The sequence below is a fragment of the Apteryx rowi genome, unplaced genomic scaffold (genome assembly GCF_003343035.1).
Source record: "Apteryx rowi isolate R43461 unplaced genomic scaffold, aptRow1 scaffold_131, whole genome shotgun sequence".
Taxonomy (NCBI): Eukaryota; Metazoa; Chordata; class Aves; order Apterygiformes; family Apterygidae; genus Apteryx; species Apteryx rowi.
In genome coordinates, this window is record NW_020447542.1 from 895,085 (window position 1) to 909,273 (window position 14,189).

At 34.2% G+C, this 14,189-nt stretch overlaps 1 protein-coding gene across 1 annotated transcript in view; it reads left to right on the plus strand.

The window, feature by feature from the left end:
• ADAMTS6 (ADAM metallopeptidase with thrombospondin type 1 motif 6) overlaps positions 1–14,189 on the plus strand; it is a 163,103-nt gene that overhangs the window by 90,791 nt on the left and 58,123 nt on the right. Inside the window, exon 12 of the mRNA XM_026056451.1 lies at positions 10,420–10,527. Within this exon, the coding sequence (XP_025912236.1) occupies positions 10,420–10,527 (108 nt within the window). The remainder of the gene's footprint in view (positions 1–10,419; positions 10,528–14,189) is intronic.

Genomic DNA, 14,189 nt, shown 5'->3' on the forward strand with positions numbered 1-14,189 from the left:
CTAACTGAAAAGAGTAATTGGGAATGGGAACAGAGGAACATGATGCTAGACAGCTGAAAAGAATACCGAAGAGCTGAGTATGAGCAAAGTTTTGGTTGCTAGTACCAGTGTGCAGTATTTAAGTTAAAGGAATTTGCAGTAGAAATAAAAACCTGTACGCTAATATTTAGGCCATTTATGCAATACATCTTTAAATATTATCTTGAAACAAGTCTTGCCCAAAATATCTAGTGAAAGGATGCATTCTGTTATGCTTGTCATCAAATTGTCAGCTGAGACTAAATTAAATAAACCTTAAAAATATGTCTAATGGTTTAAAAATGCATAGTTTTAGTAATATTTTAATTACTTGTTATTCAAATAAAAGAGTGTAATCATTGAATTTGTTCTAATCACTTTTCTAAAGGTTAAATATAAAGGAAGTCCATATTTAATATCCCTGGGGTGACAAATACAATATTATTCTTGGGATGGCTCTTTGGCAGATCATATTGTACAAAGGATTTAAAAGCTGTATGTAGTTGGCTGACTAGCTTGCTGGGTCTTCTGTTCTTGATCTCTCATCAAACTTCTTTTGGCCTTTATTATTTCTCTTTAAGATCTCACTTCTCACCCCGGTTCTTTCAGGGCCCTGTTTTCTGTCACTATATCTAAGGCATACTCTTCTTTTTTCCTTTTTCTTATAAATTCTCACCACACACACTATTTTCAGACTAAGGAAATCTGCAGGTATTTAATCCATTATTTTTGGAGTTATACTGCATTTTAAATTAAACTGGAAAGTTAATAATGTCCAAAACCTGGCTTTTCTGCATGTGTATTATTTTTTCAAACTGTTAAACTATATAATCATTGTTGTGATGATCAAACTACACAGCACAGTTTTTTTTTTTTTTAAACCAGTATCTTGGCCTTAAAAATGCAAACAATTAGAAGTAATGAAGATTTAGGTAATCTTGGCTTTGTGCTGTCTGCTTTCTTTTTGTTTTGAGGTTTTTGTTAGGATTCCCTTATAGTTCCAAAAAAAGAGGCTGAAACATAACTGAGGCACTAGTTGAAAGAAATTAAGTCTTCATGTGACATCACCAGTCCTCTGAATTGATACGGTGYATTGTATTCCACCAGTGTGCCATGGAGCATGACTTAAAAATATGTTTTTTTGTGAGACACTTAATAACAATTTTCAGATTGTATATATTTACATAACATGATTGTAAAAGTCTGGTAATATCCAATCTAAGAAATTATATACATTTAAAATATTGTCTACATTTAAAATACTATCTGCCATAACCATAGTGCTCTGAAATGCTGTCATGATGATTATGATGGCACATATTTCAAGTGATACCTCTGACGGGAAGAAAATTATTTGCAAGTTGATAGTGCAGATGGAAAGTATTCAAACAAGAAAGACCTACTCATGTGAGAAAGGGTTTTTAAAAGTGAATAGTGGAGCTAGGTCTAAATACCCAGAAAGTTGAATATTCAGTTCTACTCTTTCATTATCAAAGGTAAAAAGCCCTTCGGTTCAATACTCTGGGTTCCTATTTGACGTAGTACTCACAACAAAATGCTATAATAGTTTGTTGATCTCCCTCTAAAAGATATATGTGCAACTATGAACAGACAGACATAATGAAGATCCCTAATTAACAATGGAACGTAATAGGTACACTAAACTTTTGTTAGCGGTCAGCTGCCTCTGTACTGAAGTGCCTGGTACAAAAGGGCCACTGTCGTTTTTCCAACATGGGGTTTAGTGACCCAGAAGGAAGGAAATTCTAAAGCAAAGGGAAATCTCAGAGAGAATTAGTTGCCCTCTCTCTTGCTTGTATACTTCACTGGTTTGTGATGGTGAGACATGACAAGAGAAATGGTTGAACTCTCAGAAAGACAAAATCACAGGTTTTATTTAGGCTCTGGTATAACTATCTAGATTGAGTATTTTTTAGATTTTAATATTTCAGACCTAGTACTTTTAAAGTGACTTAGAGAATTGTGATGCTCTTTCTACTGTGAAATTCTGTCTTAATGTGTGTCCTTTAGAAAAATTACCTCTTTCAGCCATCTAACTTTGATGATAATCTATGTTCATTGCCATTTCTCCCCTATTTCCTCGTATATTCCCTCTGTGTGTTTATTTCAACTGTTTGTTGCTTTTGGTCATAAATCAGGTCCTCATCCTGTAAAGAATTTTGCACATTTAGTACATGAAGCCTTCTTTCTCCCTTAGGAACTTAAATACCTGGAGAGGTGTTTGAGGGATTAGGGCATCAGCATGCAAGTACTGAAGAGGCTGCAAGGCTCTGCCTTTCTATGTGGGCATAGTGAAAAGGAGCTTTGACCCCGAAAGGAACCCTTTGGCAGTTGTACGAGAATTACTGTTAGAACAATACCTAAATTGGCGAGGGCAAAATAGATCTATCCATTTATTCACTTATGGACAAAGCTGCTCCAGCAGAAGCGTTGCTGCTATTGGTCAGATTTTTCCTATGTTGTTCAGCAGATGAAGTCAAACAAGAATTTGAAGAGCTCAAGTTTAGCTAAGTTATCAGTAAAACCATGTGTTTGTAAGCAGTCGTGCTTCTAATGTCACATCTGCATTGTTCTTTATACTTTCCACCAATCCCTGATACAGTGGCAATTTTAGGGAATTTAAATTAAGAAATAAAATTTTAAATTTTTGAATAAAAAATTAAGAGGAAAACTTGTCTCAAATAGTTAATACATTAATACTTAAAACATTGCATTTTTAGGGTACACTTTCAGATTCAGGGTAATGTTAAACTTAAAACTTCCAGTAAGCCAAATTGTAATTGTGGAAATTTCGCTGTATGATATATATGCACAGCTTCTTCCTAAATTCAATACGTACTCAAGTATCTGACAGGATTCAGTGCAGTGGGAGAGTCTGAGGTTGCTAGAAACTGTATGAACAGTGCCAGTTCCCATTCATTCCTGTAGCTACAAGATACGCTACATCTTTGCTAGGATGATGCAGCGTGAATTCTCCTCTGCTGGTTGTCAAGCATGGCTCAGTTCTTCTCCACTCTGTTTGTGTGCCAGTTCTCCTGGTATTACAGAAACCTTTTCAATCTTTTTATTCAGGTGAGTGTAAGGAGAACATTTTTCATGGACTCCTTCCTTCCTTAACCTCTTGAGCATCTGCTTAATAATAGGGCTGTTGGCTCTATCTGGGTTAACTTGGGAAAAAATTCCAGTCTGACTTTGAATTTCTCTGTTTTATGAGTTTAAATAGTATCTGGAATATGCCTGACTGTAACTTAGAGATTTTGTGGTTCAAAATAATGCTTTGCCTTAGAGCTGGTCCCTACATTTTTAGGACAGAGGCTAAAACCTCAGACATTTTAATAGAAGTTAATACTTTATGCATATGGTTGATATTGCTGTGGTGCATTTTATGATCTTTGAAGCTTTTGGCTGCTAGCATGGATTTCAGAGATAGTGCCTAACAATTCTTTGGTATATTTTGTTGCATTCTTTGCTTTTCAACCTTCAGTGGTATCAGTATATACTTTATAGATACATAAGCGGACAAATTCTTTCCTTTGCATGCATGACTATCTTCACTCAAATCAGCAGGAACAATCTATTCATATTTCACACTAGAATTTAACACATCAGGTAATGTATTTTAGCTGATGACAGGTAGCTCTCTTCTGTGTCATGGTCTTATGTTTGCAGTTAAGTTCTATGGCTAGTTTGCCAACTAAAATAGCTTAAAATTCAAACATCAGTTTGTACTCACATTTTGTTAGTGCATTTTGGAGAACAGATTAAATTCAAGCTGTGAACCTAACTGCTTCTTACTGCTTATGAACAGGCAGAATGAGGATATATTCTCACAATGAGGAGTCCTCCTGCTGCCCTCAATAGGTCCCTTGCTTTTGTTGTCTCTGGGAAGCTTTTTATGAGTTGTGGGGAACGGCCACAAGGCTAATTGCCGTTAATGGAAAGTTACTGGGTAAGTGTTGACTACATAAATATACCTTCATTGCTTCATACCGTCACTGCTTCCTACTATCCCACATGCCAACTCAGAATAGTCTGACTAAGTAATGAGCTCAAATCCAGTACAATAAACAGATTTCTATACACAGTGCTATAATATTTCTTCTAGGGCAAAATAGCCTGAAATTACAATTGACCCTTGTAATTAGGTGATGAAAATTTTAATGTTAGGGAATAATGCATTTTAATATAGTGTGTATTTTATATAAACTCAAATGATTATTGTTGCAATAGCCTGAGCTGCCACTGTTTTCATGATACATTTATGTGATTTACTTCAGTTAAATAAAGGGAGGCATTTAGTTTGACTTAGGGCTTTTAGGAAGGTGAAAACAGGTTTTGGGGACTATTTTTCAAAAAGGAAAGAAAGAGAAACCATTGGTGTATCTTTACCCCAAAACTACCAGTTCCGTTCTGTTCCCTCGCCTTTTGATACTATGGATCATAGTGTACATTCAGTTGAATCTGTACATAATACTTCCTAACTCCCTGAAAAGTGACTCGCTCCCTGGCTTCTTATCACAGCTAAGTCTTTTTATACTCAGTGTTTTTTAGCAGAGCATAAGTAGTTCAATGAAAGATTGATTTATATTATGTTGCTCGCAAACTGCTGTTAAAGTTATGTGTAGGCAAAGAGGGGAACTGAAGGTCCTGCCATTGCACTCTGTCATCTTTATCAGCCTCTCCAGCATTCTTTACTTTGTAAGGTTTTGCCTGTCAAGTGCAAAACCTCCCATCCCTATCATGCAGGCCTTTTCCATTTGGAATGATTAAATTCTCTTGAGTTTTCTTGTGTGAGGGCTTGCATGATCATGTTCTAAAACTGTTTGAAACACTTTCAGCTTTCTTGTTATAGTGAATTTTGTGTTTTCTCTGTCTCTCTCTCTTTAATTTTACTTTTTTTTAAGGTTAGATTTACTATAGTCAAGGAAAATCCCAATTGTTTTCCTCTATCCGAATCCTAAAGTGGTTTTACATCCTTTTTGTATCTTGGTTAAGTAAATTCTCACAGGGCCAACACCATCTACCAATCTGATATCACTCTCTTTTCTTCTCTCCTAACATTATCTTGTCTCTCTCTCTTTTTGCCTCCCTCTCTTTTGCTCTCTCTTTCTCTTTCTTTCCTTCTTTCCCTTTCTCTTTCTTTTTCTTTCCTTTTTTCTTTCCCCTCTCTCTTGTGTGCTCTCCCTCCCTCCCTCCCTATCTCCCTCCCTCTCTCTCTCTCTCCCTCTCTTTACCTTTTTAAAATGCCCAGCAGAACATGCAGATGTTAAATGTAGGCATAACACAAAGGTACCTGGATCTAATAAAACTGTTTAAATAGTAGGAGGGAAAGACAGTGATCGAAATGGGAGAAGTGCAGTAAGTATAGTAGGAACAATAGTGGCATTCTAGATACTGTTACGGGGTTTGGATAAAGATGGGGTGGGTACATTGCATGGGTTTGAAAGGGAAGATGCTACTTCTAGGTGAGTGACTTTGTGGGGCTTCTGTAGTCTTCATAAGGTTCACATAAGCACCCAATATTTAGGAAAGTTTGATGGTAACATAATATGACTTAACCTTAAGAATTATATTTCACGTTCCTTCAGCCTGTTATGGTTCATAACATGCTGCACCACTTAATGAGCGTTTTTATTGGAGCACTGGAATGGTAACTTTGGGGTGCTTATCTGAACTAAACTTGTCTTTGAACTTTCTGAAGTTCACCCATTGCTATAATCACCCTTCTGGTTTTAAACATGTTGCCATTAGTATTTCAACAGTGATAGTGAAAATATTCTAGGTTGATGCTTTTCAAATCTGAATTGTAAGTCACAATTCAAGTTAATTTTAATACTCTGTTCTGACAAATGTTCATCAAGAGGTGCAGCATATTATAGCTCATAACATGCTGAAGGAATATAAATCCTAATTAAGATTTTTAAATTTTGTGAAAAAAAAGAACCCCCCCAAATTATCATAGTTTAATACATGTTGTGAATATATTTCCCGTCTTATTTTCTTAATATTATGGGCCAAACTGCTAACTTTTATTTGAGGCTTTTGTTAGTGTTTGAAACATTAAGAACAGCACAAGTGGATCTTTGCTCATATTACTGAGTTTCCATTGTGCTGTACTGTTACCATTTTGTGATGATGATGGTATAGGATGCTTAGATGTTACACAATTTGAAATGCCTATATGTAACTCTGCATGACATGACAGAAAGAGGCTCCATCATTGATAACACATAGGCAAAAAGAAGATAATTTGATTTGCTGTTTTTTTTCTCTAGATGGGTTCAGCTTTGTTTAATTTACTGCAAATACAAGCATCCGAATTCCAAACTGAAGTCATGGAGCCCTAAGATACACCGTTACAGGTTGTCATCTATCTTGTCTTGATCTTGTRAAAGGCCTCAGCTTCAGTTTATGTTCCCTGGATTTTTAAAACACTTTCCCTTGTTTCTTTTAAAAATTAATAGTTATTAAATCCACACGCTCAGAGACTGACTTTGAGGTCATTGATTAATTTTCAGATTATTCTTCGTTTTCTTAGTTTCAGTAAATTACTCGCGCAAACTTGATGTTGGAAAAGGATGTGATAACCTCATCCTATGTCCCCAGTGAAGGAAAGGCTAACCTAAAGAGTCACCTTATGTTGGGGGGGGGGGTGCGTGCGTGTGCGTGCATGCGTGTGTGTGCATGCGTGTGTGGAAGGAAGTATAGTTTCTAATAGTGGTTCTGGGCCTGACCTTTCCATGGCAGTGCCTTGTATGTTTTTCAGACTGACTTAATAAAAACAGCTGCTTAGAGATGTTACTGATAGGATAGCAGTAATAAGAAAGAAACTTAAATCATTAACTGTGAACCTAAGGTAGCACCAGGCATAGGGTTGATCTGGAGAAGAGAAAGCTTTGTGCACCTTAATAAGAATTTCTCCAACTTTCTAAAATCAGCTGAAAATAAAGAAGGCATACAGCTATATTAATACCTGGTTTATTTCCATTTATTTTCATTTAATAGAGTAACAGCACAGATGGATTTTCCACTTTTTTTAGATACCTGCCTTGTTTTCAAATAACTATTAATGTTATTTTTCATTTCATGTACAGGGTGATGGAGAACATGCTTCAAATTCTACTCTTTCTTTTAAATGCAATACCCCACGGGAAAGTAAACTATCTTTTTGATAAATGTGATTATATTTAAATGAAATCATAAAAATACATTTTTTATTTTTTTTTAATATACATTATTTCTACAAAGTAATACATGGTGTTATTTTGGTTAATAAATCCTCAGTGTTTCCCATAGTTTTCCATAAAGAAATATTCTTTTGATTTTGGGTTATTGTATGTCATAATTCTCAAACAGAACTCCTTTCTGATTTAAGAAGAGATTTTTGCTTAAATATTAATAGTATGATACAGTCCATAGTAATTCTACATTACTTTCATTCTGTCTTTAGGGATTTACTGAGGCAAACTCCTTCTGAAATTAATGGCACAATAAGGACTACCAGGACATGTTAATAATAATACCTAGTTTTTATGTACTGTTTCCCAAAGCAATTCAGGAAGAAGGAAAATATTTTTCTCATTGTATGGAGTAGGGAGGTGAGCTGACTTGCCTAAAATCATCCTGCAAGCAGATGGATGAATAAAAGTTTTAGAGTGCTGTATCCACTAATTCACACAGTTCAGTTGATTCCTAGTCTGGAATTACAAAGTATGGGAGACATTACTTAGGTGAATTTGGAGGAGTGTAGTGCTGCAAAGCAGCTTGAGTATACAGAAAGAATGTTTTCTGTTGACAAGAAATTGTTAAATACTCTATTTTCACTTGCAATGAAATACCTGCTTTAATTATCACTTCCCCTCTTATGTTAGTGTATAAATGATGTACTTCTGTAGACAAATCAAAAGAGAAATTCTATAAGTAATCCCTGGAACATGAACCAGARTTCTGGATTCAAATCACCCTGAAATATAAATGTTTTCAAATTCCAGACTGTGATCCAGATCTGACATTTTGCTTGTGTCTTTGTATTGGACTGATTGAAATCTTTGTTACCCAATGCACTTGAATTTGGGGCTTTTCAGAGCATTGATGCAAATTTTGCAATGTAAACACAGCTATTAATTTAAACATTTGAACTTGATTAGATGCAAAATAAACAGTGGGATCACAAGTAGAATTTTATCACAGTCTGACACTTTCAATTACAGTTTTACAATATAAGCCACATATGAAGTAAATGAAGAAGAAAATTAGATTAAAAAGCAAGTAAGACAGGATTATGATAGCACCTCATACGGTGTTTGAAAGAAGGCAATTTTAGTTTTTCACTTTGAAATCAGTACTGGACTGAAGTTTGGATTTTTAGTTGGTTTAGATCTGGTTTTAATTTAGAGCTGAATTTTGAAGCAACTTAATGATTGTAAAATTTATAAATTTAATTAGATTTCAATAGTATTTGTGATGTCTTCTGTGCTTTTCCTATTCTATGTGATTTTCTAAATCATATATTTATTTGTGAATGTGTCTCTATGTGAAAATGTTGTCATCTGAGTGGCAAAAGCGTTTTACACAGAGATTTAAATAAGTAAATACTTAGTACTTCATTGAAAAATAAATTGTAATTTGAAAAGTAAGATGGATTCTATACTGGCTGCAGCTATGCTTTTAGACATGGCAATATTTCTCCAAAAAAGAGGCTCAAGAATGTCAGTTAATTTAATACATGATTCTCTTAAGTTTTTGTAGAGCCATCCACCAAGTGCAGGATTTAATAGAACTAAATAACTTAGACCAAATTGTCAAAAATGGGATGGAAACTCCAGAAAGCCTCAGTACGCATTCTTCATCATTTCAGACCATTCCAATATGGTGTGTCTTTTAATGGATTTTTTTAAAGAAATCTTACTTTTATCAATTGTGCAACTAAGTACACTGTTGCAATATTGACGCTGATGCAATGCTTCTGCTGATTTTACACTTAGAACAGAATTTTGCATGCAAGTTTACCTCTAAATCATCATTATTCAAGAATAGCTTGTACTGCTGAACTGTTACTACAGCTACTAGTGAACATGTATAAATGCATTTTTATATGCAGTACAATGCAAGAAACGTGAATCTTGGCTAAAACATAAAGTTGCTACTGTTGAGATGTATAGAAGACAGCCTAGGTGCCAGATACTCATTCATTTCCTCAGAGAAACAGTGAATATTATTGGGGGGACCTAATAACTTTATTTTACTCACAGCGTCTTTTCCTTTTTGCTCTTTGTGCAAAGGTTCAGCCACAGAATCTATATGAGAATCACTTATAGGGTATGATTTCAAGTGGCCATTAAATAAAATGTAATAGTAGTAACTATCATAGTATCATTTTAAAGAGCTCTCTGAGTATTTGTCTTTCAAATTTCCAAAAATACTTTAAAAATAGAAAATATCTATAAGCAGGTTGTGAACTTCTTATACAGATCTCAGAATAACATAACAAAGATTATCGTGCAAGAAAGTTGTTGTAAAAACAAATAATCTCTGATTTCATTCTGCAAACATAGCCCAATCCAAGGGCAACTGGAGTGACTAGGAAGATTTCCAAAGTGTTCAGCCAACTTTGGACCATGTCCCACATTATGAATTTCAATCCTAGGTAGTTTTAATAGTGAACCACTAATGTCAATAAAACTGGCTTAATTTAGATGAGTAACTGTGCAAAAATAAATGAGAAAATGTTGCAGGAAAAAAGATTATTTGAAGAACTGTGTTTATTTAATACTGACAGTATAAGGAATTAGGATAGTTAAATCATTTATGAAGTATCACCTACAAATCTAAAAAGCCTAAAGAAAATATTTTAGTATGTAGCTCAATTAGTACTCAATACACATGCTCTGTTTTAGCATGTGTTACAGAAGAGGAGTGCAAGTAGTCTGAGCTCAGAAACTTCTTGGTTTAACTAATGGAAACAAATGTTGCTGTTTCATATTTCAGAATTATTAGTATCCTTTTACCATGGAATTTTGAGGCAGATAAGTACAGAAAGGGAGATTCTACAGCTCATCTGAAGACTGCTTTTAAAACACCAAAATATACAAAGCACATTATTAGCACTGATTAAAAAAAAAAAAAAAGCTTTGAAAAACACTTTTTTATAGTCTACAATTTGATACTTCCAGATTGTTTGTGGCAGAATATTCTTAGGTAAAATATGGTGGCTTTGAAATTGCTCCAAAGTGTTTTGCAACCCTCTATGTATTTATTTCTCTGGCTCCATTTCTTATTGTCTCTGTTCAAAACAAATTTGTGTATACATGTGTGTGTATGAGAACTGGAAACAATTTTAGGCTGTTACTCTGAACAACTTGCTTCTGCCTTCTTTCCTAGGAAGTGTGTAGAGAGCTCTGGTGCCTCAGCAAAAGTAACCGCTGTGTTACCAACAGCATTCCAGCAGCTGAAGGTACTCTCTGCCAAACAGGGAGCATAGAGAAGGGGGTGAGTACAAATAATTTATTGTTTGAAGACTACAGAGAGAAATAAAGAACTAGAAAACACAGTTCCTTATGAGCCATTGTGAGAGTGCAAAAAAAGAGGTATTAGTTCAGAATACATTCATGTCCTAATGAGAGAGTCCTACAGAATTTGTTTAATGATTACTTTATATATCTAATCTAATAAACAATTTGTCCTTGCTATAAAATTCTAAGCCTGGCTCAAAAAAAATGAAGTGCTTTGTTTTCTGAGTAATTTCTGTAAAAACTGTATTGGTTTCATCTTTGTTAAATTTTATAGCACTCCCCTGTAAAGAACTGTTGTAACTCTAGATCTGTAATGGATTTCTGAAAAAGGTCTGACATATATCTAGAGATTGATATCTGTTATTTTGTTAGAAGATAAAAAAAATCTTTATTCCTTCAGATTTAAGCAGAATCACATATGCATATAAAAAAAATCCTTAATAAAAGGATTTCTTAAAAAMCCATATTTCTCAGGGACCCTTCTGACTTTTATTCCTTTAATATTCAGTTGTATTTGCATAACTGTTTATCTTTAAAGGGCTTTGATATGCAGTCTGATGAACTTACAGACCTAAAGTAAAGACCTAAAGTACAGAAAGTCAGTAATGGGGTGGATAAGCTTGCTTTTTTTTTTTTAATAAAAATTGTATATATATCTGTCTGGACATGTGAATTTTGATTTAAAGGTTGAATGTATCTCAGTAGTTTAGGAAGGAGATCTGAAAATGATTTTCACATTAAGAAAACTAGTAAAAAGGTGTTTCATAATTAGAAGGCAGAATATATACAGATCTTAAATAGGAAAGAGGGAACAAAAATATTCTAATAATTGATTTACAGGATATGTACCTGAAAAAAAGTAAATTCCGTATGTCCATTTTTAAGATAATACAACACCTTTTACACAGATATGTTCAAAGTGACAAGATGACAAGAATTTGTTACATAAAACAATTTCCAGTAACTCTCTTGAGAATTGCTACATCTGTCCTTAAGATTTACTGCTCCAGACTGCTTTTTTTTTTCCTAACAATGACTACTGTCATCTGTTCTCGGTTCTGACTCTTGCCATGCTAGCTGGATTAGTTTCAACAAAGATTACACTGCATTTTGACTTGCAATCTGATGTTTAAATAAAGAGAATGAAAGCTTTTGGGCAGCTATCACAGTTTATTAATTCTTGCTGACGGCTTCATTCAGGGCCCATGACCTAGTACCATTCTGATGACTTTTCCATGCTGAGTTTGGAAATATTGGTAAACCATGTTAAATAAATTCATTGAAGGGGTCATTTAAAAAAATGTAGTGCTTATAGTTAGCCAATAAAAATAGAGAGACCTTCACATTTTACCAAAACTGTTACCTTTTATTAAAGTAATAGAAAATGCTAGGAGCCTTATTCTTAAATCAACAGTCTAGGTTTATTTTGGAACCACCACTCCTTGTCAATGACAAGGAGCAATTTACCTCAATTTATATTTTTTTAAACCATGAGACTACAATGAACAAGTCAAGATGCTTTAAGACACTGTTGCTGTGTCCAGTTGCCAGAGGCTTTAATCACTTTGCTCTATACAAAACATCTCTTCCAGTCATCAGTGTCTTATTCCATCATTAGATATTAGAGTAGTGGGAGAATTGGTATTATTTTACAAAGGTAAACTGTCCATGCCTTTAAACAGCGGAGAATTGTATCTATAAATTGTGACTTCAAAGGTTCTTGTAAATTAATAGTTCCTGATAGCAAAAATGCCGTAAAGCACAAGTCCTTTCCAAATATGTAGTTCTCTTCACCACATGCTAAGGAGAAAATAATAGCTTACAATTCTGTAACACTTCATTATTGCAATAATAGTAACATTTATATTGCAGTCACGCCTACAAGCCACAACCAAATTAGGCCCTATTTTGCTGGGCTTTGTCCAAATATATAATAAATGGAGCATTCGCTGCTCCAAAGGCCTAGCAAGATCCTGGAGTACTTTATCATATTGGGAGGGTCAGTTTCTGCTTTTAGTTACACTGATGTAAATTCTATGTAACTATTAACTCAGATTTGAACAAAATTTGATGCATTAATATCTTATAGGCAGAGTTAGGAGGGATTTCTGTAATTAAAATTGCCTAACACTTTATTATAAGACCTTCTGTTCAGTTGCTTATATAAACCTGCCAAACTTTAACTCTTTGGGCTGAAATTTTCCATAGTAGATGTCTGACTAAGCCTGAAAGTTTTCAGAGTGTTTTCCATAAAAGCTATTCAGTTGTTTCTGCATACAAGGAAGGAGAATAGTGTGTTGTTTTGCTACTGACAGAACCTGTACATCTGTCGTGTTTTGAAGCTTTAATACCTTCATGCTTTGATGAAAGGGCTTACATGTTAGCTGAGGTCAGAAAGGTTCCCCTTTTTTCCTATTCCTATAATAATCAGTTCAAAAATAGATGAATCTTCTCTAGTCATATATACTCAGAGATGAATTTGTGAAGGTGAACTAACTGGTTGGTTTAAAAAGACACTGCTCAGGAGATGCCACAAATAGAACAAAAAGATGAAACTGATAGGAATGTGTATTTTTGTCTTTAAACTTCAAGTAATAAAAATGAACTTTTATAGCATCATCAGTATAGATGTGTGCCAGGGTTATAAACAAGTGGCAAATGTGCAAAAAGTGAAAACACAGCATGCTGAAAGAAGAATTTATAAAGCTGGATTATCTGGTGGTTAAAATTCAAGTTATTTTTGGACATTAAGTTTCCTAGCAAAATAATTGTAGAAGCACTGATTGAAAATCCATTATTAGAATTGAGATGGCAAACTTACATTTAATTTATCTTCATTTTTCTTGCTATTACAGTTCTTGCTGTATGAGTACAGAATTTTCTAAAAGCATATCATTATAAATCTCTCAGTTTGGTTAAAAACTGCTCACATTTTTCACAGAGTTAAAAGTTTGTGCACATTTTATATGCGAGTGTTTAAATGCATTACCACTGTCTTTCTAATTGAATTAATTGAGAGTTACTTCTTAGTGGGAGAGAAGAATAACTTTTCAGTTCTAAAACTTTCATGAAGAATTGTTCTTTTCAAAATAGATGACACCTTCTCTTTTCTTCATATACTGGTTACTCAGTAGTCCCTACCTCATTCCTGACAGCAGGTGAGGTTGCTATTATTCATGGAGGAAACATAGTTCTTTTGTCCCAGTATAAATAATGAAGGGTTTGGCCATTTTCAATTACTCTGGAAGAGATTTTATGCATCGCTAGCCTCTGCTGAAAGATTAATTTTCAGTTAAAAAATAGCAACCAAAGTGAGCAGTAAGTCCTCAATTAATTTCAGAGAAGGAGAAAAAACAGCACTGAAGGAGGGGTAATATGGGAAGTATAAGAAATAAACGTTTGGATGGTAGAGGAAATTTCAGGGATTTTATTTTGCTTTGGAAAATAAAGCAGATAAAATACACCTGACTATCGTACACATTCACAGCGGGATAGAGTTAGGATTGTTTGCATGTTCTATTTGTACATATGTGCTATTTTGGGGGTTTAACTTTAACTCTGAGTTTCCTTTTACTTTGGTTTATAAACTTGGGTTTTGAAGTGTTTATATTTTTATAATGTACTTCTATCTAAATTATT